General features: G+C 38.3%; 1 protein-coding gene across 4 annotated transcripts in view; it reads right to left on the reverse strand.

Annotated features, from left to right (window-relative positions):
- Positions 1 to 24,502, reverse strand: part of LOC144664036 (uncharacterized) — a 53,892-nt gene that overhangs the window by 11,735 nt on the left and 17,655 nt on the right. For 3 of the 4 annotated variants that reach the window (XM_078525148.1, XM_078525146.1, XM_078525149.1), the window contains 24 exons: positions 24,280 to 24,412; positions 23,633 to 23,717; positions 23,005 to 23,146; positions 22,846 to 22,870; positions 21,300 to 21,327; positions 20,634 to 20,658; positions 19,823 to 19,975; positions 15,381 to 15,623; positions 13,415 to 13,480; positions 11,926 to 12,021; positions 10,913 to 10,993; positions 7,123 to 7,232; positions 6,538 to 6,670; positions 5,927 to 6,035; positions 5,439 to 5,551; positions 4,797 to 4,886; positions 4,078 to 4,151; positions 3,650 to 3,777; positions 3,252 to 3,301; positions 3,091 to 3,127; positions 2,463 to 2,512; positions 2,270 to 2,323; positions 1,590 to 1,699; positions 1,162 to 1,365 (listed from right to left, as the gene is read on the reverse strand). In XM_078525148.1, coding sequence (XP_078381274.1) covers positions 1,162 to 1,365; positions 1,590 to 1,699; positions 2,270 to 2,323; positions 2,463 to 2,512; positions 3,091 to 3,127; positions 3,252 to 3,301; positions 3,650 to 3,777; positions 4,078 to 4,151; positions 4,797 to 4,886; positions 5,439 to 5,551; positions 5,927 to 6,035; positions 6,538 to 6,670; positions 7,123 to 7,232; positions 10,913 to 10,993; positions 11,926 to 12,021; positions 13,415 to 13,480; positions 15,381 to 15,623; positions 19,823 to 19,975; positions 20,634 to 20,658; positions 21,300 to 21,327; positions 22,846 to 22,870; positions 23,005 to 23,146; positions 23,633 to 23,717; positions 24,280 to 24,412 — 2,339 coding nt within the window. The remainder of the gene's footprint in view (positions 1 to 1,161; positions 1,366 to 1,589; positions 1,700 to 2,269; positions 2,324 to 2,462; positions 2,513 to 3,090; positions 3,128 to 3,251; positions 3,302 to 3,649; positions 3,778 to 4,077; positions 4,152 to 4,796; positions 4,887 to 5,438; positions 5,552 to 5,926; positions 6,036 to 6,537; positions 6,671 to 7,122; positions 7,233 to 10,912; positions 10,994 to 11,925; positions 12,022 to 13,414; positions 13,481 to 15,380; positions 15,624 to 19,822; positions 19,976 to 20,633; positions 20,659 to 21,299; positions 21,328 to 22,845; positions 22,871 to 23,004; positions 23,147 to 23,632; positions 23,718 to 24,279; positions 24,413 to 24,502) is intronic. The other variant, XM_078525147.1, reaches the window with a different exon arrangement.

Raw genomic sequence — 24,502 nt, forward strand, 5'->3', positions numbered from 1 at the left:
ATCTTTTGTGTGTTTAGTCTCAGTAAGATCAAATTTGTCAAAATTGTAGTTTACCACTCCAGTGGCTTTTGTTATTGGTCAGTTCAAACTGTCCAGTGGGAATAGGAGCGGTAGACGACATGATAATCATGTGATTTACCATTGCTATTCCTATTGGCCAGTTTAGTATCGCGTGGCTTACCACTGGCTTTTCTTATTGGTCAGTTATTAACATATGATTTACCATTGCTATTCCTATTGGCCAGTTTAGTATCACATGGTTTACCACTGGCTTTTCTTATTGGTCAGTTATACACATGTGATTTACCATTGCTATTTCTATTGCTATTTACCATTGCTATTTACTTATCTCAAGTGGGTACTAAGTCATTGCCCCAATCACATACTAACACTACACATTTAACCTCCCATAAGAGAACACCTCTCCTAAGTGGACACTTTGCATGCTTTCAGCCACATACAAACACTACATTTTTAACCTCCCATAAGTGGACACCTCTCTTAATTAAGAGGACACTCTGTCAGGTCCTCATCCATATACAAACGCTACATTTTTAATTTTCCATAAGCAGACACCTACTAAGCGGACACTTAGCCATGGACCCAAAGTTGAAAGGTGTAAGCGGCTATTCAACTGTACGGCATTACTAAAGAGGATACAAAATTTAGCTATTGTGTCAGGTTTGAACCTAAGGGGACCAAACCTGTTCGGTAATGTAGCCGTTCTCGTAAACTTGTAATTCTACTGTCTGGTCCTCTATTTTAACAGTTGCTATAATTGTTTTTGGGACTAGGTGCAATCTTTTTGTTGTTCTATTGTTCCTCAAAGGATAGCAATAGACTCTGGGAGAACTGCTACCTGACCCAGCCTTCTTCAAACGATCAATTCAAAACTTGCAGGCGTATGTTTTGCCGTGGCCACAGCTGAACAGCCATGCATACAACGTGAAAAATTGACCATTTTTAAAAGAATGAAGTATAGAAACTGAAACCTCGTAATCAATACTCAGATTGATTCCATTGTGTCACAAATGAATAAACCTTCACCTATCTAGATAATATCTCATGTGTCTGCTCAATATTCAACGCATTTCTCCCATATCAGTTACCAAATAATGGGGGGAAGCAGCATCTAGTGTCCTCACAATTTGAACTACTTACGAGCTTACGTATTCCGTGACTGCTTTCAAGTCAATGTTTGGCACAGGAGCTGTGCCTGGAGAAAATGAAAACACATTTGAATCCATAGCTCTGTAGCTTGCTTCAAACTCAGCTGCGTCACCCTGTAAATGTGGAGGGATGGCGAACGGTGCTTCCATCTCCTGCTGACTCCAGCCAGGCGGTGGAGGAACCAGGTCAAATTTACTACAAAGAAAGAGAAAACAAATAGTTACCTCCTGACACCAACCATAAGGCCACCGTGCCTCCCAGAAAACAAGCTTCCAAACCCAGATTAACAGGTTTTATTTGCACTGTGCTCTGAGGTTTAGACTTGTCCTTCCTCCCCCTCCCTCCAAGATTATGGCTGGTGATTGACTCTTATCGACTAGTATAAATATTCTAACTACAGGTAGTTTAGCAGTAATCACCATTTAGGATGTGGAATTTCACCCAAGTCTTCACCATCTTCACCCAAGGCTGGTCTGAATGTTTGCTGTCCACCACGATCCTTGAGGAATTCATCCAAGGTCTGTGTATTCTACATGAACAAATACAAACAATAATTACTTCGCCATTGATGTATAACCTTGGATAGTAGAGAATAACTGCTTAACAAGGGCAAGATTGTTTAATTTTCAAAACTATCTTGGTATCTAGCGTAATGCAAAAATCTTTTCCAATTCTAGGACTTACTCAGCGCCAGTATCTAATATCATTTTATGCACAATGAAGCCCTGTGAGGGGGTGGGGGAATTTGAATTTAAGCCCCAGAGGTGACCAATCTGGGCATTGCTTAAACTTTTTTGACCCCTAGAAGGGACCCTTTTCTCATGCCTGATCATAGACTGTCAACATAATACAATGGCGTTTTTATTTCTTCATGGGCAACCCTAAAGGAGACCTTGACAACTTAAACCTCGGGATTCTGTTCTGAAAACCCTAGGGAAGACCAAAATCAAGCATCCCCTGCCCTTTCACATGGGAGTCTACCCCTCCCCCCCCCCCAGGAATGAAGCAACTTGGAGTATTTTTTTACCCTGCCAGTAAAGAATCATCTCATCACATTCATATCTAGTGCGTTAAAGATAACAAAGCAGTAAATGTATACCTTTAATTTCTTCTTTTTGGTTTTAACTTTGCCTACTCCTTTTAGTGGCAACCCCTTAAAAAAAAGAAAGGAACAGGCAATCAATTATTATATTATTATTAGAAACATTGCTAACAAACATCTGTTTTGTTTTTGTTTGTCTTTTTACTTTCTTTTCTTCAAAAAGAAAACAACTTCCAGCATGTCTTCGTACCTTGTTTGATTCTTCGTCTTCCTCTTTCTTCAAGATGAAAACGCCTTCGCCTTGAAAACAGAATAATAATTATAAAGTGTATTATTTTGCATTTGTTCCCTTTGGTGATTACAAGCTCTATGGTGTTCACACTAATCTTGTTTAAAACATTATTTTAAATCATGTTTAAAACATTACGGAGGCAAGCGTGGCCGAGTGGTTTAGGGCGCTGGTGTTGTAATCCGGAGGTCACCGGTTCGAGGCCTGCCCTTGCCAAATCCTCGACCCCGCTTTGTATATAGCCAACTGGTCTGCCTCCTGCCAGCTGGGATTTTTAACCTTGTTATGTTCATTCATAAATTATTTGTTTCCTCTGTTTCAGTGGCATGCCTGTAAACTAGCTATCTCGTTGAGATATGAAGCTAAGTGTATGACCACTATAAACACATAAATTTTTTTATTTATTTTTTATTATTATTAAGTGCTCAGTCAGCTATTTCTAAACCTCAACAAGGTTGAAAGGAAAGACACTGGCAACACTGCACTTTAACCAACACTGCAATAACAGAACATAAAGGGGATTAAACAAAATTTCGCATGTCAAAACCCTTTGGCCTGCCCACTCAGTCATTAAGCACCTGTTACCTACCTTGTGCAATGCTGGAATCTGATGGGTTATATCCTCCCTGGGGTAAAAAGAACAGATAACACGATTTCACTAAATCATGTAAAGTAACAACAACCTTAATATAATTTCAATATATAACAACCTGCTTAAAAACTTTCATTAGCTGTCAAACTCATTCTTACTTTCTCCACAAGACTGTGGTCTTCCTTGGATGGCTTCTCTTCTCTTTGCACTGCAACATCAAAATCAAAAGCAAAACATGGGTGCAATGTAAAAAAATTCAACAAGATTGAGGCAGATTTCAGAAGACAATCTTGAGATTTGGGAGTGAAAAAATTTAATATTAGCACTGAGGGTAAAAAATTAAATACATGAAAGGTCGCCGCAAAAAGGCTGAAAAAAGAATCAGTAAGACAGATAAGGATCTATTAGCAACTTCAATGTTCAACTATCATTGCATTGCAATTTATTTTTTTTGTGTGCGAGAGGGAAATTTTGGCATGGAGCTCCCTTGCTAGGCAATGATTAAGATACATAGGTGGCTGCATTTCAGCCATGGTACACTAAAGCATGAACCTACCTGGTAAGGGAGGAGGGGGTGGGGGGTTCTTGACCACCTTTTCTTCCCCGGAATCTGAAGCTTTTGCTTCTTCTTCTATCTTAAGTTCATCTTTTTCTTTTTTCTTCTTCTGTTTAATTCCAGCAGCACTAACAATGAATAAAAAAAACCCATTCAACTATCAGTAGTTATTACCCCAAAACCGAATTAGACAGTACAAGTTTTTTATGCATGTGGCACACTTACGCCAATCGTGCTGTGTAAATCAACCTACCACATCCTTACAACAGACGTGTACATTAAAATGGTCCTAAGTCCTATCATAGGCCTGTTGTAAGCTTGTCGCATTCGAAAAAGTTGTACTGTGTAAATCGGACTTTATTTAGAAGCCTGATACAATAAATGATATATTTGCATGATATAAACAGGGAAATCACAAGTGTGGCTACCTTGCTTTGACTTTATATTGCTTTGGAGCTTTGGGCTTTGTTTCCAGCTTTGCAGTTGGCTTCTCAGTTTTAAACTGAAACAAATAAGAAGGAATAAATTAAGAAAGAGAACAATACAATTTTCTGTTGGAAAGAGCATGGCACAAAGAACAACCCGATTTCCCTACAGGAATCAAACCCATGACAAAAACTGTTTTTAAAAGATTAGCAGTAGGACCCACCAGTTGATAAATCAATACTTGTTCAAAGGATAGATAACACTGTGCAATGGAAGTACCACTGTTAAGTGGATATCGATTTCTTTGGAAAATCAGCGTTAGCAAACCCAACTGGTTTGCTAATGCAACTGGGGCCAGGGCTAAAAGGTCACATGTATAGGGCCATTCCATTTTATATCCACCACCCCCCCCCCCTCCACCCCGTTTACAAGATTTTCTGAAGGGGCTTTGAAAATCATTTCTTTTGAATATTTCTGAAGGGGTTATGGAAAAAGTGGGCTTTTTTCTAATCGGTAAACAAAAAAAATCGAGTTTTTTCTGAGGGGGGCATCATGTCGGCACTTTGACCTTCTTTTTTTCTTGGGGGGATTTTGACTCACCGCCTCAACAGAGGGGGGGGGGGGGGGTGGATATAAAATGGAATGGCCCATGCAACATACTGGTGAGTCGATAAGAAATTTTCACCCTTCAGACAAAGGTAAACTGTGCAAATTACTGTACCTCTGTTTTAAGACCTTCAGAGTCATAGATCTGAACATTGATAACAGAGCCTACACAGTCAGGAGTCATGCACGTGTCATCAAGGAAGTCCTAGCAGGAGAGAAAAATACAAATCAATCAGTAATGAGAAGCAAAATAGCACAATATGCCCAAACATTCTGTCTGTCTGTTTATTTATTTATTTTTGTCTAAGGCATCATCATACATGTATCTATTAATAATCCACATGCCTGCAGAGGTTGAAGTTGTCATTAACAACAAAATACTGAAAAAAAAAACTTGTTTGAAACTTGTGTATCTTGCAAGCTCACGCTATTTCATTTTGCAACTTCCCGCATCTGCTCAATTCAACCTTTGAGAAACTGTTTGCATGATCAACATCTTGCCTTTGTAACTTCAGGTTATCTGTCGTTAAGTAAAGTCTGCACTGAGCCTAGTGGCCTATCTTGCCAGAGCTCATCCCAATTTCCCAGTTTCAATGCTGCTGGTAAAACTACTCACATTAAATACAGCTTACAAGAATTTGAGATCGCAAGAGCTTCTTTATTACACCACAGACTGAAGGAAACTAGCTGAATACTCAAATATGCAAGTTGATTCACAAACATAATCCAGTTCAGAAAATTTTCAATTTTAAGTTACCTTGTCTCCAGTCTTTCCTTCTTCTTCATTGCTCTTTTGCTTTTTCCAACAAACTGGGTGGAAGTCTACTTTACAGTTTTCATCGCAGATCAGCCGTATATATCCTTTGTAGTCTGTTAAAAAAAAGAAAACATGAAACAAACAGCTGAACAACTGAGCTGAGAACAACTGAGCTGGGCACCCAAGATTTCTTTCATAAGAGCCTTCGGCACCCTGCGATTGTTCTTAGAGCACAGCTTTGAGAAAGGTCTCTGAAGATTACCTTGGCTTTGACAAAACAATGCGTCAGACCAGGTAGTTTATGTTTTTCACAAGCAACTGTACAACTTATATTGTCAAAACAAAGTTTACTAAAAAGAAATACATGTACATAAAACTACAGAAACTGAAAGGGAATGATTGCAGTGTTTAAACTGACTTGGCAGAATATAGGTAACTTGGATAGCTTTCCTATTAGTGTTATTAATCAGGCAATAACGAGTATTTACCAGGGTCTGTAAGGTAGATCTGCGGTTTATTTGAACAATCAGAATATCTACAATTGGCGTCAGGCCGAGGAGGATGACGACAAATTCTAATTAACGTCTGAAGGGCACTCTGAAAAGAGAACAAAGAAAGTATGGTAAATGAAATAACAGTTGATTGACTCAACTTTGTATAAACAGAAATAACACAACAATTTTGTAGCAGTATTCTCCAGGACAGGCAGGAATGGACATGTGTTAGGAGACAGCATACTCAGGGGTTTAGCTAAGTTCTTCCTAACTCAGGAGATTTGCCAGGCTATGGAAATACAAAACAGGCACTTTAAACTACACTACAAACTCCATTGCAAAGTATATCAAACCCAGGGGGGGGGGGGGAACTCCTATATGTAACGGACGGGGATGCTGGTCGGAAATTTTGAAAAGAACCCCAAAAGAGACCAATCTGGGTGTGGCTCAAGCTTTTCTTGACCCCTAAAAGATAACAAAAAACTAAGAATAGAATTTATATTAGTATATTTCTTCGTGTGTAGCCCTAAACGAGACCATTATGGCTAAAAATATTGGCGTAACACCTCAAGCATAATTTTACAATAAGTTAGAAATATCATTACCAATAACTTTCCAGGTTTGGTGTCATCAATAATAACTTGTGAGCCAGGCCATCTATATGCAGCCAGTTTCTCATCACCCAATTTGTTGACTAATGCAAGGCCTTCTTCTAAGGGCTCTAAGGCTTCAGTGAACCTGCATACAAAACAAACAATCTACCAGTGCTCTTATTATTATAGCAATTTTAAATAAAAATGTATTTTTAGGTTTCAATGTGACACAAACATAAACTTTGGCTGTTCAAAAATCTGGTAAAATCCGTGACATGTCTCTAATAAGCTCCCTGCCCCCACTCCGATACTAACTTCCCCTCTTTTAAGCTCTCCTTCTCTCTTTTCAGCCCCCCTCAAGAGCTACAAGCTGCTTTGGTTTTGCATTACTATGCTTAGTGATTGGTTTAAAAATCTTGTGCCATTTTTCAACCAATCAGAAGTAAAACTTGCTACACATATTTACTTTGAGTTTTGATTGGTTTACTGGATTGTCTGTGTCCTTTGTGATAAGCCACAGTGATTACTTTGGTTTTGGTTTTACGACACTCAATTGAAAACTGCTCTAATAAACAAATTAAAACTTCAATCTCCTACCTGTTCTGTTTATAGAACACTCTTCCAGTGCCCAAGTATGCTAAAGGGAATACTACATTTTTATGTTCTACTACGATGATCTCAAAGTGTTTCTTGGCTGCTATAAGTTCCTGAAGAAAAAGACAGGTAAAATTCACCTTGTTAAAATACTATAAAATTCTGACAAGACTTCTGTCAGCTACCAAGAAAAATATTCCCCCAAGTCTAAGATACTAAAACAAACGATAAGCTTACTCTCTGCCTTCCCCACAAAAAAGAGTGCTAACAGCACTCTAGTAATACTCTCCCTCTAACTTAAGCCCATCCGGCCTCAAGAGTCCTCATGGGCCCGATGAGGATAAGTAAGTACCTTAAGCCCATAGGCTTTATAAACATTAATTTTATCTTAAGGTGGCTCCGTAGGGTTTTGAGATATTACGGCGCGCGCACAAGTGATACCCATCAAGAGATCATTTTCGCGTTATTTTTTAAACTAGCTTAATAAAAGCTGATGAAATATTAAAAACAAGGACTAAAATATGTTGTGCATTATTCTTTTTTAAAATAACAGCCTTTGCTCTTGAGCTACATCTTCCTAAAAAGTCCTATTTTTGGTGTTTTTGTGGCTTTGATCTTAATTTTCTTTAATTTTCTTCGGTGAAAAGTTTTGAAAATCTCCCAACTAATTGAATCTGATGAGAAGTAACTTTTAAAAACAAAAAAAGTGGGGGTTGTCCAGGTCGTTTTTTCATTTTTGGTTATTTTGTGTTTTTTTGACCAAGCAAAAAAACTGGCTTACAAATTTTTTTAAAAAAACGGCAAAATGGGCAGTTAAAAAGGTATCACATCTCTGCCAAATTTTAAGGATTTTCACCGAAGGAAACTCTAGTAAATCCCAGGCGAAATTTTCTATTTTCGCCCCGAAATAATTACGTCATCAGAATAGAAATTGTCCAAGATCGCTATTTGAGCATGCGCGAACTTTCGAACCATACGGGTTGATGTGTAAAGACGAGCGTTTCCCGTTGTTGTCGGTTTTTGTGCGAATATCTGTTAACCCCAAGGTTAGTTAGAGACATACCCTAATCCTTTATGTAGCAGAATCTCTGAAATTCTGCTCAAAGTATCCCACAATCGCGGAGACTATTTTTTATTTTGTCTTTTGCTTTCGATCGCACGAACTTCGCAAAAGCGGCCAGAAGCACCGCGGACGTTGTAAAAACCTTTTTAGGGTGTTGTAAACTCTTTAATCTGCTCAACACAGGAAAGTACAGGTGTTATTTCATTGGCAGGAAGCAAGTCTCGCGTTTTCACGCCGAAAATTTCACGCTCGCGTGAAGCCGCCATGTTTGTTTTGATTTGCCGGCATTTCAAGCTCGCCCTTTCGTACCCAGTCTTCGCGCGGTCAAGAAACCCTATGGAGCCACCTTAAATGATAATATTATTTCTCTGAATTATCAGTCTCCTTTTGTAGACTTTTGCAGCCAGCTGCCGGCTTATTTCACCAGGTGAAAAAAGCTATCACTGGCTGAAATTTCACTTGCAAACAAAGGCTTGGAGTAATTTTGAAGGTACACAGGCCAGAAAAGCCAGCTGAGCTTGTTAAAGGACCCTCGTCAGCCTCACCTTTGTTTTTGTTTACATGCGAGAATTTCGGTATTATATTTTACCCGGAGCGTGTCTTAACGAAAGAGTTCACTGTGAAACTGTTAAAAGTAATTAAACAGACTTCCAGTAAAACAACTTACAGCAATGCAATAAGATTTCACTTCACCATGGATCTTAGTAATTTGACACTATTTTCCTAGTTCTAATACAACCAACATGTTTGTTCTTTTTAATTCAACTCATGCAAAGAAGATACCAGTATTTATCACATATATAGCGAGAATTTTGGGGAATAAACCTTTCAAATAGAATTCTATATTTGCTTTAATTCACATGCGAGAAAAGCGATACGTCCCATCGGCTTCACGTATAGCTTTCTTCACATGTGAAAAATATAACCAATCAGCATCTAGAGTAGAACGACTCGACCAATAGCCCAATTTCGATAGAATTCAGCCTTAACCAAAGGCCTAAGGAAGAGGCTCCGGGGACTAAACTATAGAGTTTGTGGGGTTTATTCCCCAGAGCCTCGTTGTGAAGTGTATTGTTTTAGGCTGAATTTTAAAATATCGAAATTGGGCTATTAAAGCGCGAGAATTCGCGAGAACTCAAATGGTTTCCAACGAGGTTGAGGAAACAGCGAGCAGTAAGTTTGATCTCGAAGGCAGTTTATGTTTTGAAAACATGGCTACACGTTTCCATTTCTTTGCAAAACTTACTTTTATAAAGAACTTTATGGAAAGGCAATTCAAGCTTCCATTGGCATGCTCAGAAAACCTAAAAAATACAGTAATGATACTGAATCGATCCGCAAAGGCGAAGTGAAGAAAAACAAGTGTCGATATTAAAGCGGAAGCGGAAGCAAGACTTTCTTCGGACAACGCATCAGCGGACTTTCTAAGAATATTCAAGCACTCTTGGGAACACCCTGGTAAAGTAAATTGCATTTTTGAATGTGCATTTACGTCGTAGTTACTGTTTAAATCACTGACTCCTTGTGTTATCACAATTTGTTCAAAATTCGCCAATTGATCCGCCAGTAGTTCATTCGCCTGTGGCGAAGTTTCCTCGATGCGATACAAAAGGTTCTTCTTTTGAAATATAACGCAGTGTGTTTATTTAAATAAAGTTTTTGTCTAGGAGAGTTTGTCGCCAGTAACTTTTTCTTTTTAATGGGTTATTCCAGAAAAAATACACACCCCCCGACGGATGGCAAAAATTTTTGACCCCCCTCCCGCCCGGATTTCCCAGATCGCTAGACCCCCCTCGGGCCCGGATTTCCAAGCTCAAGGACCCCCCTCCCGTCCCTAAACTTGTTTACATATCGATCGCAAGGCATGGATTAATAAAGTGGAAGAAGCCAAATAATGCACAAAATTAATTGTGTATACGCATGTTAGCCAGCAAAACCAGTTCTCGGTTGGCTAAAATAAACAGAAAAGTACAACCTGCAGCCGGACCGATTGTCTTTTCTTCACATTTCTCGAGGATGTTGCAAAGCACGGGCTCGGGTGGCCTGGGTACCGTAAAAATGTTCCAGGCGTTGCATGCTCGGTCGAAAGTGTTTTTTCTGATCGTAAAGTTGTTGTTATCCATTTTAAGGTGCTGGTTCTTCAGGAATAAAAGGACCTATGAAGGTAAACTTGAAGCATATGAGGTAAGAACACCATAAACTAGAAGACTACAAGACTTTCCGATGCAAACTTCTTCTTTTAAGTGGTAAAACATATCGATCGGGTTTAAGTTAAAAGTGACCCCCGAGGAAGAATTTTTAGGTTCAGACCACCCCTCCCGCCCGGATTTCCCAAGGCATTAACCCCCTCTCTCGCGAGAATTTCCAGTTTGCCATCCAACGGGGAGGTGTGTATTTTTTCTGGGATAACCCAATTTGATAAATAGCGAATTCGCTTGGAAAGCGTTGTTCATTTTACAGCTTTATTTTTCCTCGCACTGCTGGGAAATTTTACTAACTGTAACAAACAAGAAAAATCGTGTAAAGTTTACAATGGTTTAATTCTCGATATATATAATAAACAAAATACAGCAAAGAAAGTGCTTTGTACGTATTTTATTCACTCCTTGCAAAACTTTGGAAAACTCACTCATTCGCTACGCTCATTCGTTCGTTTTCCAAAGTCTTGCAACTCGTGAATAAAAATCTGTACGTCGCACTTTCTATGAAGTAATCTATATCTATGTATACCTCAAAACTACCAAGTTCCAAACAGGCTGCACCAAAACTATACAGTAATATAACAAAATCAATTTCCTTCATTTCATAGATCTGTTGGGAACAAACAAATTAATACTCCAATAAGTAAATCACCAAAATTTTTAATCATGTTAATAGTCATCATGCCACCGTGGTGGTCTATCGCGATACAGACTGCAATCTATTTCTTTAACGGAAAATCGCCAAAAATGAACCACGAGCATGCTTACTTCAAAAGTTGAAACACAGTTTTTAATTTGATACGTCTTCCCAAATTCCTGTAGTTTGCAGGCAAAGTGTCGAAATTGTACAAAAAAAGAGGCGCTAAATTCGGGAAATAGTGATCTTACCGCGTTTCGCGGCTCGGTGGACGAGGCAGTGTATTTATGACCAGAGGTATTACTTTGTACAAGTACGTCCATCATGTAACAATCACCAAACGGAAGCCATTTTTGTCTGTTTACAAACTCGAAACGCAGCTTTGTTGGAGATTTTAAAATGTTGGTAAGCTATCGTCTTGTGGACAGTGTAGATTATTTTGAAGTGAAAAGAAAATTTACACTTATTTTGAATAATATATTTTGGATATGAAAATCTTACTCGCCAAACCGGGCGAGTGATCCGTGATTTGTACTCGCCCAACATATAATTTCTGGAGAGGAGAACAAATCCAACATTCCAAATCCAAATTTCAACAGACTTTGCCAGTCAGAGCAATATCATGGTATTTTACTCATGATTGTCATATTTTTGGCAGCCTGCTGCAGTCCTGCGGCAGCTTAGCTGTCATCGGGGGTAAGAGGAGTACAAATCCGTGATTTGTACTCGCCCTACGGTAATTTCTGGAGGGGAGGGGGGAGGGGTTTTAACCCCAAGAGAATTTCCTCGGGGAGGGTATGGATATTTTTTCTTTAAGGGGAGGGGGGGGGGGGACAACAAAGTGTAATCCAGTATAAATTACACACATGGTCACACATGCTATTGCATAAATCTGCCCTGCCCACCTGATATTGATATTGAAGGTGTTTTAATTCAGTGACTGCCTCTCCATAGCTGTTAACAGCCATCTCAAACTTCTCTTCCAAAATGGCTTTGCTGCCCTGTTACAAAATGAATAAAGCACTGTTACTATCATGCATTATTGTTTCACAAGGGAGAACTTATTAGACATAAGATGGTAATTATCTCTGTGGTTTGATCCAACATGTCATGTGCACTTCTGAAATTGCATGAAGACTAGCTTCGTCACCTAACATATACATCTACACTGATTTGACAAAAGGTAGACTCCGGGATCCTTGCTTGAAGGCCGACGGTAGGAAGGCCTACAAGCCAGTCCCACGCGTGAAAATTGAGGGGGGCTCCGTCATGGAAGGTTGTGCCGGGTAGCTGACTTAACAGGGAGCCCAGGGTCAGGCATTGGAGGGTGGGCATAGTCAAGTTTTGGGTCAATTTCAACAGACTTTGCCAGTCAGAGCAATGTCATGGTATTTTACTCATGATTGTCATATTTTTGGCAGCCGGCTGCAGTCCTGCGGCAGCTTGGCTGCCATCGGGGGTAACTAGGCACTCCACCTAGCCCCTGGTCAAGTCAGGTGCCCTCAGGGGGGAGGGGGGTGGCTGTTAGTGAATTTCAGGCCTTTCTGTCTGCCTGCTGGACACCTTTTGTTGAGACAAGGCAGACATGTTCCTCTACATTGGGCACTTAGAGAGATTTTCACTTGACTGTTGGGAGTAAATGCATTTGCTTTACTTTAATTTGCATTTCGTTGCTTAGTGATTGGTTTAAAAAATTCATGACACTTTCTCAATCAATCACAAGTTAAACCAAAACCAATCATGATTTACTCATACATGTTTGCTCGTGCTTTGTGCCAGCTACATGTATTTGCCGCGAGTTTTGATTGGTTCACTGTTTTTTTTGTATTTGTGACTGGACAGAGTGATAACTTTTGGTTTTTGTTTTACGATACTGGATTTAAAATTGCTTTAATGCTAATCTTGTCTGGAACTTTGGAGTGTTCTGCTTTTGGCTAATGCATGTATCTTTTCATTACACGGTAAACAGTGAACAAAATTACATTTGTTGGCAACTAATATTCAATGATTCATTGTCATATTGAAAAGTTTTAAGCTACATGTATGTGTGACTTTCTTTGATTTTGCTGACAAAACTTCCAATGTTTGCAGACAAATCATTGAACATGCACCAACAAATCATGGCAAGTTTGTTGATGCGAGCTTCAAATGCTGTGTCTAGATACCTGGCAGCTGGGAAGTGTTTTTAAAAAACTAGATACCCAGCTTTTTTTATTTTTTTTTTATTTTTTAATAATGCAACTTTATTTACACGCAACACTAATTACATAAGTACTACAGATTAAAGATAAATACATATTTATATTTAAAAAATGTACAACAACTTTTAGTTTGCAAGACATGTTTATATTTATTTACCCAGCTTTATTAAAACCACTGTATTGGCTTACTCACTTGTTTAAGGTAGGAATTGAATTCTTTTAACCGTTGAGAATTGCCATTCTGGTCCATTTGTGTAGCCTGTCAGAGATTAAATCAGCATGTAAGAAATAAAACATAGGCACGCTAAGCGTGCGGGAGTTATTTTTTCAATTTATGGGGGGGGGGGGGGCCTTGGGGTGAGACTGGGTGATTGTCCTTTTGGGATGGTTTATGTCATGGATTGTGTATGGCGGCCCATGGAGTCACTTTTTTACACAAAATTATCTCGCTTGTTGTTTCAATATAAAACTAAAATTCAAACTAACGAAACTTAAAATAGCAGAGACGTGTTTAGAAATTTTGTATTAAGCCTAACATGGTGTGCTTTTCAATGCGGTAGAATTCTTGTAGAATCCGTGGCGTTAATTTAATTAGACTTTAAAGGCATCACGGTGATCTAAGAGAAAAACAAAAGTGTCATGTTACATCCGTCACTTCCATTACTTTGATTTGTTCTCCATCGGTTGAACTAACTTCCGTATTATTTTGAAAAAACCTCTGCCTGAGAGGGGCTTCGTGTGGAAGCGAAAAACTCTTTAGTGTTCGAACATGCTTTCGTGATGGTTTCGACATTTCTTGAAAGAAATCTTCACACTACGTCCTTCTCGGCTTCATGCTTGAGTGAGCGTGTGACGTGTTCACCAGACCGTAGTGAGAGCATAAACATTTTCCTTGCCTTGTTGAAATTTAATTAGCGAAAGTTAGCATACAAACAACGGTCTTAGATTTTGTTACCACTTGGCACCGCCAGCCTTCGTCAGACAACTTTCAATCATCGAGCGCTAAAAAGCACTATTGTACAAAGCAAACGGCCGAACATCGCTCATTTCTTCGAAAAATGCTGTGGGACTTACGGGTTTCCAGACTTAATGATGTCCTTCAACCGCCAAGCGGTCGCACTTGTGCTAAAACTATAAACACCAACATTTTATTTTCAAAGGCGCCATTTTGTTCAATTCGAACTCTACCGCCTCTAACATGTGACCCCTTTCGTCACAATGCAGTATCCAGTCCTACTCTACTCAAATCAACAAGACAACATGGCCGCAAGTTAAGACAGGCTTTTAGAATGCTGATTTGCACGCGATGCATTGGAAAACTCAGACTGCTGGCTGACTGGGAGAACGTAAGCTTGCAAAATGCCTTTTTGCATACATTATTCTGAAAAACGAAAAAAATTCCAGCGAAGTAAAATTGTTTGGTTTTCACTGTCACGCAATCAAAAAATAAATTCGAAACCATTCAACTACAGAAGCTATGAATTTTAAATACTATAGATGATAAATAGATAAACAATTTCTCCAAGTTTCGGGTCTGTACGGTGTACCGTTCGCGAGTTATTTTCCGAACCTTTCCACGCAAATTTATAAAGCTTAGTATGGAGCCGCCATAACTGTGTCCTGCCGAGGGACACAGTAATGGCCGCCGTGATGTCAGAGAAACCATCTGGAACTCAATTCTTTTTACAACAGCGGCCATCCTTGGCTTAAGAGCTAGTACACTTTCACATAAACACCACTTATTATATCTGAAATGTTCATTCTGCACAAAATGGAAAGGAAAGGCCTTTTTTCAAACAAAACAGCTTTGTCGCGGCACTCAGCTTGATGTCACATACGACGGAGAACTCAAATATTCAAAATGCTCTGTTTTAAAAACGAATGACACTATCGATCTGGAAATTTGCAAAAAATATTAACATATATTTTAAGTTTATCTTTCGCCTAATGACAACGAAAATTTAGCAGGCCTAGTGAATTTTGATTTCAGAATTTTATGACGTAACAAAGTCATGAAAACCAAGAATACTGAACAATGTTAAGCACGCGTAAACGAACTTGCATGCCAAATTTGGAGTTGTTTGTGACAATTTTAAATTAAGCCAAAAAGGTCTGCTTTTTATAAGGTTTTGAATATCGCTGTCCAACTTTCTACTGACCTTCTTTCTCCACTCTTCCATTTCAACTTCATGCTTCTTTTTCGCAATAGACTCCAACTGCTTGTATTTCTCTTTGTCTTTGTCAGTCATGCTTCGCCATTTCTCTCCAGCAAGGGCAGGAATTTTCTGATCACCATCGAGTTTTTTACCTGACATTTCCTTTCGGAACTCAGCAAGGAATATGAAATAAGCTGTAGGAGCACGCTTTGGCTTATCAGATTCCACATTAGCCAATTTTCCACTCTGTATGGAAAGGAAAAAAAACAATCACTTAGACTGGAATAACTTGGGAAGAGAAAAAACAAATACCCGTAACACCATTTCCACTGGAAGTAAAATACCGATCAAATCAAATTCTCTCTACTGCTGTTACATGAAATATATGAAGACAAGTGAGAAGAACTTGCATTTTGACATCAAGACTTGAAAGTTAAACTGTTGACAACATAGCGGGGTTCAACTGTATACAAGGTTTTTTTTGTTTTCACCTAATCTTTCTGCCACCTATCCATGATCCTTTTTTGTGCAATTCTTCTTGATGTCATTTTGACAATTTCAATTTATGGGGTAGCTTGGGTTGAGACTGAGTGATTGTCCTGCTGGGATGGTTTACATGTATGTCATGGTTCAGCTATTTGTGTATGGCGACCCACTGAGTCACTTTTTTGCCGAATTTGTTGCAAACAAAATAATTTTTATGTGCACTTTGATAGTTCAGAACAGTTTTATTCAATACGTAAATTTTCATCATTTAATTGAAAAACAAGAACTAATTTAATTATCAAATTGCACGAAATGACACGTTCTTATTCTGTTTAAAGTGCTCATTTTGTTGCTAGCTTTTTAACAACTGTAACATGACACTTTTGTTTGTTACAGTATACTTTTGGCTTTTTGCCAAACACTGTAACATGATACTGTTTTTTTTACACTTTTGTAACATGATACCTTTGTTTTTCTTTAAAAGAAACGTAACACGATACTTATGTTTTTCTCAAAAAAGCCATGTCTCCATTTAACACGCTCAATAGTCATTCAACGAAAAGTAATAAATGAAGTAATAAACGAATCAAATCAAAAACCATCTCTTCGGGATAGTTCTTTAAAGTGCAGTACACCTGGAGTATTTGTTTCCTTTCAGAACTGTTCAACAAAGATTTTGGTTTATTCACAACATAAATTTTCATTCAGCAAACAAGAACTAATTGAGTTATCAAATTATCATGGAATGGCACGCTCTTATTCTGTTCTTGCTATCGATCGTAGTTGCTTTTAACAGCAAAGTTAATACCTATACCGGTTCATAAATGTTTGAACGAGATGTTTTAAAGGTAAAAACACAAATGCCACTTTGGTGAATTTAGCAAAAAGCTCAAGAGACTAACTAAATAAATTAATTGCAAGTCTCCAGTAACATTTAGCAATCTAAAGAAAATTCCTTTCCATTTCTTCAGTTTCTTCGACTCTTTGTAAACATACCCACAGTATTACAGTTGATTTCAGTTTTCTTTGGCAGCCCGCTTTGCGAAGTTCGTTGCGAAATAAAAATATAAAAGGTTAAAAAACTTCAATGTTCAGCGAGCCGTAAACATCTCGACAAATAAGTCTTCCCTTTCGTGTCGCGTCGGTTTTGATTTAAATCAATTTTACATTTAGATGGGTAAACCATTCAGTTTTCTCCGGCTTACAAACGAAGGTGACTTGAAATTGAAGATTATGCCTCACAAAAATCGTTAAATACGTATTTTCATACAAAAAGTTGAAATTTGATCAAATATCTGTATGAACAGAATTTATTTATCGGCAAATCACTTGCATGATCACTGATGCGAAACGTTGTCTTAAACACTTCAACTTTTCTTGACCAGTTCTAAAATCATCGAGTTCAGATATCGCCATGACTTTCGGGCCGAACTTTGTATTGAAGTTGGCAATTTAATTCGCAAATTTTGCAACCAATTAATTAAGTTTCCAATTTCGCCACGAACTTCGCAAAGCGGGCAGCCAAAGTAAACTGAAATCAGCTGTAACATCATAATGACAACATTATTCTTCAATTCTGCTTTGTGCAAATGTTTTATGTAATTTTTACTACGGTCAGGAAAGCTAGCCTCTCCAAAACGAACGCTCGAATAAGACGAATAACAATTTTGTGTTTGGCCTTCTGCGTGTGTTGTAAGCAAGCAAGTGTCACGAAAAACACGTTTTTAATCCAGGGTTAATTCACAACTCACCAGTTCCGCCTTCTACAAATCTAAAATCTTCTATTGAAATCGCTCACAACAACTGTGTCAGATGGCTTCCCCTTTATAAACTACAATTTGATTGGTTCTGATAGTACCCAGGATAGTACCTGAAATCTGATTGGTGTGACAAACAAACATAGTTTACTGACCCACTGACCCACACACGAACCAGCATGACGACTAAGAGCTATTTTTGAAAAAAAAAATAACTCAATTATTCCCAGACAAGATGCGTATCGGATTACACAAATCTGTTTGCTTAAAAAAGCCAAAAATTCCAATGAAACTAAAGATTGAAATATGAGAGAAACTTCAATTAAACTTTGCTAAGAATTGAATCCCATTAAAGATGAAGGCAAGCAATGCATTTAAAAGCGCCAAGGTATTGTGAATTTTGTAGTCATGCAAATCTGCATGCATAATTAATAAGTCACTTCCAACACGCGTGCAACAAAATATTTTGACGAGATCTGTACGTGTTAGAAGACAACTCGGCAAGCTTATAAACTTGACAACCTTCAATTTCTTTTTTATAAAAATTGTGGATGGATTCCATCCATTAGAAGAGAGCTATTAGCTATTTTCGTGTTTTAAATTTATAACTTCTTTTGTTTATTATTATCTAAGTTCCCTGGTTGCGGACAACCGCTAATTTCGAGCTTAATTACGAACGCTCGAATAAGATGAATAACAATTTTGTGTTGCCCTTTTTGCTGACGGCGTGTGCGTTGTAAGCAGGCGAGCGATACGAAAAACACGTTTTTAATCTAGGGTTAATTCACAACTCACCAGTTTCACCTCCCCCAAATCTAAAATCTTCGAACGAAATTGCTCACTGCAACTGTGTCAGATTGCTTCCCCTTTATTAACTACAATTTGATAAGCAGGCGAGCGTTTTGAAAGACACATTTTTAATCTAGGGTTTATTCACAACTCACCAGTTCCGCTTCCTACAAATCTAAAATCTTCTAACGAAATCGCTCACTTCAACTGTGTCTGATTGCTTCCCCTTTATAAACTACAATTTGATTGGTTCTGATCAGGGTCTGATAGTACCTCAAACCTGATTGGTGTGACAAACAAACATACTTGACCCACTGACCCACACATGGCCCATCACACTGACTAAGAGGTTATTTTTGAAAAAAATAACTCAACCAGGTAAATAAGAATAAAAACCCAATTTTTCACCATAACTCAGTTATTATTCAGCAGAAATAATGGTTTATTTGCTAAAGGTGTTTTAGGTGGAAACAGCTGACTGAAGTCTTAACCATCACATAACAAAAGGACACTGTCCGAAGTCCTTGGGCTAATCAACAAAAGATGTAGACAAAAAGTCAGTTTTATGCAACACAACTTCTAATTGTTTGTGGAAACCCTACACATTACCTGTGCCATGATGTAAAAGCACAAGAAGGCCATTGCAGTTGACTGCAGTTGTTATCCCTCAGGAATAATTTTTAATTTATTTTTTACCATTTACATGGTAGAACCAAGGCTATAGTGCCCTTATTATTAAGATTAAAAGTTATCCATTATGTGTTTATGTCTCTCCATAAAATAGCCATAATGTATTGAAAATGTGTTGGTTTAGTCTGGTATTTAGGTCTTTCCATTGTTCTTGGCACAAAGGAGTAGTATATACCAGCTGGCAAATATGTCAGCATTTTAACATGTACACTTAAAGACATAAATATTTATAATAATACATGATTCACACTCTTGGTTAATTCAACGGCTTTCAACTATCAAAATAAAATCCAATTTTTAGGAAATACTTTGGGTCGGCGGTTTATGCGTCATTCTTTGCTTCGCAGGTTGCTCAAACCAGGTATTAACATCTTGTACCCCTGCTTTCCAGTAGGGTGCAGTGGTAATTCTTGTTTTATTCCTTTGGATTTAAATGGCACTTACACAGTAATAACAAGCCCATACTTTTCAAGAATTAGTGTTACAGTCAATTCTCTCTTTACCGACACCTCCATAAAACAGACAACTGGTGTTGGTCCAGCGCTTGCCGTTTTTTAGTCATTTTACTGTAACTAAACTCCCTATAAGCTGGACACCTGTCTTAGATGGACAGCTGCAGCTGGTTCCAACGGTGTCCGTTTTAGAGAGAGTGGACTGCATTTTTAGGAAAGCCCTTTAATTTTTGTAGAAGAACCTGTTGGTTTTTAATATTAAGAGCCATACCTTGACATTTTTGTTCTTTTTCTCTGGCTTTTTTATTTCCTTCTTAGCTGGCAGCTCTGCCGTTTTCTTGTCTTTTTCTTCCTTTTTAGCTTTATCCTGCACCGATTCTCTAATAAGTTGCTTTACTTTTGTACTTGGTTCACGCTTTTTAGACTGGTGAGACAATAAATATCAAAAGCTAAACATGGAGGTGTCAGCAAACTTACACTGTGTTTGCAAAGAAATTGCAATTAGTTATACATACTTTGTGATTATTTCAGGATGAAAATACAAGGACTAGGTAACAAAATTATTATTAGGTTGTATAGTGTGATCGTCCAGGTGAGAGTAGTTCTGAGAAGAACTGTTGTTGGTGACTGACGTTTGATAAACTACCGGTAAGCGTAAATCATCTTCAGAGTCATGTGAAAAGTGACTGTCAGTCCATAATGTTTTAAGTCTGGTCCATTGAAGTTGATTGGTCAGTTTAGCCATGATGTTATTGGCTGTAAGACTCATGTAAAGTTTGTCAACGGTTATTAGCCAGTTGTTATTATTTTCTATTAAACATTAAAGCGCTGTATTAAAAATAGAACAGAGTTTAATTTTATTTATTGATACAGGTATTTTTGTTTTTATACTTTTTTATATACATTTCAGGAGCACCATTACGTTCATGGTCTGTCCCCTAAAATTGTAGCTTTGAACCCATGGTTTGACTTCATTAATACAATTAGACAGTGCCTTAGCAGCCAATCAGAGTAACAGTTTAAAAACAGCCTCGCTAAATCACTCATGCTATAAACAGGACATTTTCCTCTAACTTTCTTACCCCTGAAACTGAAGAACTCCTCTTCCTGCAATGCAAGATTATGCAATTAGTCAAAATAACCAAACAACAAAACACCAATTTGTCGTAACAAGTAGCAGATTATTTAGCACTTTAGCTTCTGTAAAGTCTCATTAAAGTCCTTAGATGATATGTCTAATACTAACGAACACAACAAAGCTTAGACCTAGAGTAACTCCCATAAATTAACACAAGTTACAACTTAATACAGGACAACAACATAGCAGATGCCTAGCAATTAAGTCCTGTAATTTTGTAAATATCAAGAATTTTTATTGCATTGTTTTTAAGGACACCAAATAGCTGACATGAAGCTTGTGTTTCGACAGCATTTTATAGCACAAATTAAACCTATTAAACATAATCAATTAGAGCGGTTTTCAATTGAGTGTCGTAAAACCAAAACCAAAGTAATTACTCTGGCCAATCACAAAGGAGACAGACAATCCAGTGAACCAATCAAAACTCAAAGCAAATACATGTATCTGGCAGGAAGCGCGGGAAATTGTGCGAGAGTGAGTCACAATTGGTTTTGGTTTTACTCCTGATTGGCCGAGAAAGTGGCGCAAGATTTTTAAGCCAACGCAATTTACTTTTGACACTTAAGTGAAAACCGCTCTAAGCACAGTTAATCAACCAGTTACTGACCGAGCAGCTGAGTCACTTGAATCACATCCTGGAAAAATAAGAAACAAACAAAACAAAATATGCACAATGAGCAAACAAGAATGGTTTACTGGTACCTACAAAATGTTGGTTTAATTGTTGCTATCATGTTACAGTCACATGCTGTAGACCAAACAAAACTAACACCATACATACAGGCTTTTAGCCAGGATTTAAAAAGTGGGAGTCCAAAATTTTTATAAGGCAGGCCTGACTTTGCCTTCATAGGAGGGCCTGAGGAGCATGCAAGGTGTTTTTTTTTCAGTTATGAGTTCAAAGGTACTAAAAGATTTCCAAATTTGCTTAAAAGACCTCTGTATACAGTTATTTATATTAATTTCCTCTGAAAAGTAGCCGTCCATAGGACTCCTGGACTCCCACCTGGCTAAAAGCCTGCATACATAGATCTGAATGTATAGTTGTCCAATACAAACAAACTGATACAGTTCTTCAAAGATGTTGTCAGTCGATTAAAATTTCATTTACAGGACTTGTCATTTTCAAGCACTGGGAATTGAAACTGTTTAATCATAGGCCTCTTTGCTGGCACATAATTCCCCTAACAAACAATAAGTGGTAAATGGTATTTTCAGAGTGCTTTAAATGCTGAACAAAACAAAACATGTTGGGTATTACCCCTTCATCAGCGTAAATATGATATCAGTTTGCAAATCACTACCTATAATAGGCAATGCAGGATGATGTAAGGAGAATTAGTACATGTATGTTAACAGTTGACACTAAGGCTAAAAGGTTATTTTGAAAAAAAAATACTACAATAATATTCAGGGCTCGAGACTAACTTTTTTGCTAGCAAGCTTATTGATTAGTGACAGCTTTGATTTAACCAGCCAAAACCAATTTTCTACTAGCCAGAATCCTCAAGCTAAATTAGGTTTGGGCAGAGGCACTTTGGTCTCTTCACTGACTCTGTTATCATTATCTTTAGTGTTGATTTTTAGTTACTTTTTAAAAATTTCTGCTTGTCCACAGTCTGATAATATTTCATACGTAACAGCAGTGTTCTTGTGAGTTTTGTTCTCTCAGAGTCAATTTCAATCCATGGTTTTCTTCCAATCAAATTCCTGAAATTTTAACTAGCCATTTTGGCTAGTGAAAGCCCAGAACCTACTAGCCAAAACTGCATTTCTACTAGCCTGTGGCTAGTTGGCTACTGTTAGTCTCGAGCCCTGAATATTGTTATATTGTGACCCTCCATAGGAAAACACGTCCTATTGAAAAAAGCGTTTCTTTTTCTTTTTTTTTTTTTTGGGGGGGGGAGGGGGGGGGGGTTTGAGCCGTCGTAACAACCAGGTTTGAGAGGGTTTCAAACCCTTTGAAAACCCCTTACAAACCCTTTGCAATCCCTTTGCAAATGGTTTGAAAACCCTTTTCAAACCCTTCGCAAACCCGGTTTGCTGGGCTTTGAAACCCAGTTTGGCCCAAATTGAAATGATCGATAAGATGTGTTTTCCTATGGAAGGTCACATATGGTTTCACAAGTGAATAAAAGTTGTTGCTAACTTACCATCCATACTGTCAGATTGAGGATCCTGAAAATAATAAATTTTAATTTGTTAACCTTATAGGCAAAGTTACGACTAATTATCTGAGAACACTAACCTGCAAATGGTTGCACTAAACAGCAAGCATATACTGTCGTGTTCACAACCCATTTAATTCTCACCTCACTTTCCTCATCGTCAGAGTCATCACTATCTTCTGAGGTAGCTAATTCAACCAGCTCTGGGACACAATCATCGTCAGAATAATTTCTACTTGTATCACTAGAGTCAGGATCTACCAAGTCTGGGAGGTCTTCTAGTTCACTATGAAAGACAAACATAAGTGTCATAAACAAGAAGAGAAGGCAAATGGCTTGGGACCTAAAGGAAAGTTTGCCAATGGCTTGACTGGCCTATAGTATACATTATGTACAGCATCAGAACTTAGATCTGGTCTCTGCAGCATGATCTTCTGCAATCCTGCACCCCCCCCCCCTCCCCCTTGGCGGAGGCAAAGTTCATGGATATGTTTGGATTACAGACCAGAAATTGTTCAAATTTGCTACTCCATTGTTTTTTGCTGCCAACAATTATAATTATGGCAACAACCAGCAAACCTTGACAACCAATCACAGCTGACAGATGTGACCTTTTGACCTGGTGAAGTGAACTTCTATTCCCTGAGAGGTCAGCTTTAGACTTGAATGATTGATGGCAGCAAAAACCATAAACCAGTTGATTGGGCACAGCACAATAAGCGCAATAAGTATGAATCTACATAACAAATCATTCTACATTTGGAAATCTCACCTGCCCCCAGAACCTTTTCTTTTAGTTGTTATTGCTTTGGATCCTTTCTTACTTGTAGTGGTTTTTCCTTTAGCTCCTCCAGTAACTGTTCAATGGTAAACAGATAAAAGAAAGCAATAAGCAATTATGCATGCATATATTACTCAATAAAACATAAGTGGGAGGACGAGTGGTTTAATGGTTAGTGCACTGGACGTTGGATTGAGCAGTCCAGGTTTGAGCCCTGGCCAAGGCTCAGCTCCGTCTCCTTGGAAAGACACTTAACTCTCGCCGTGCAATTGGTACTGGCACATTTAATGCTGGGGGTAGCCCGAAGATGGACTAGCATCCCATCCAGCAGGATTGGTAATACTCCTAGTTGCTAGATGCTGCGGAAACTGGGATGAGCTCCAGCCTGATGGGCCACTAGGCTAGAATGCAGACTTGGTTAGGAAGCTAGTCCACTGCAGCATTGCCCCCCTCCCCTCCCTCAGGGATTTGTCTGGTCAACCCTTAACAGTACACCTGTTCTCATTTTTACATGCGAGTGAAAAGAAACATGGACATGCATTACCCAAGAATACATCACAATGACCCTATGGCATGGCTTGGACAATCCCTTATTATAACCACATGGCCACTGCACCAACCCATAATAACATGCATACCTTTTTCAAACTTTTCAAATTGCGACTCCAAGTCCTTCTTGTCTGAGCATATTTTACAAGCCTCTCTGTTCACCTCCTTGGCTCTTGTGAGATTTCCCATTTCAAAAAATGCTTGTGCGTATCTGTATTGAGCCTGAAAATAAACACATCAACACCTGAAATGTTTGTTTGTTCTATTTGTTACAACTGTTAGTTAAAATGATTCTTCACGTATGTTGTGTAT

This window comes from Oculina patagonica, chromosome 8 (genome assembly GCF_052425735.1).
Source record: "Oculina patagonica isolate OP01 chromosome 8, crgOcupat, whole genome shotgun sequence".
Classification (NCBI taxonomy): domain Eukaryota; kingdom Metazoa; phylum Cnidaria; class Anthozoa; order Scleractinia; family Oculinidae; genus Oculina; species Oculina patagonica.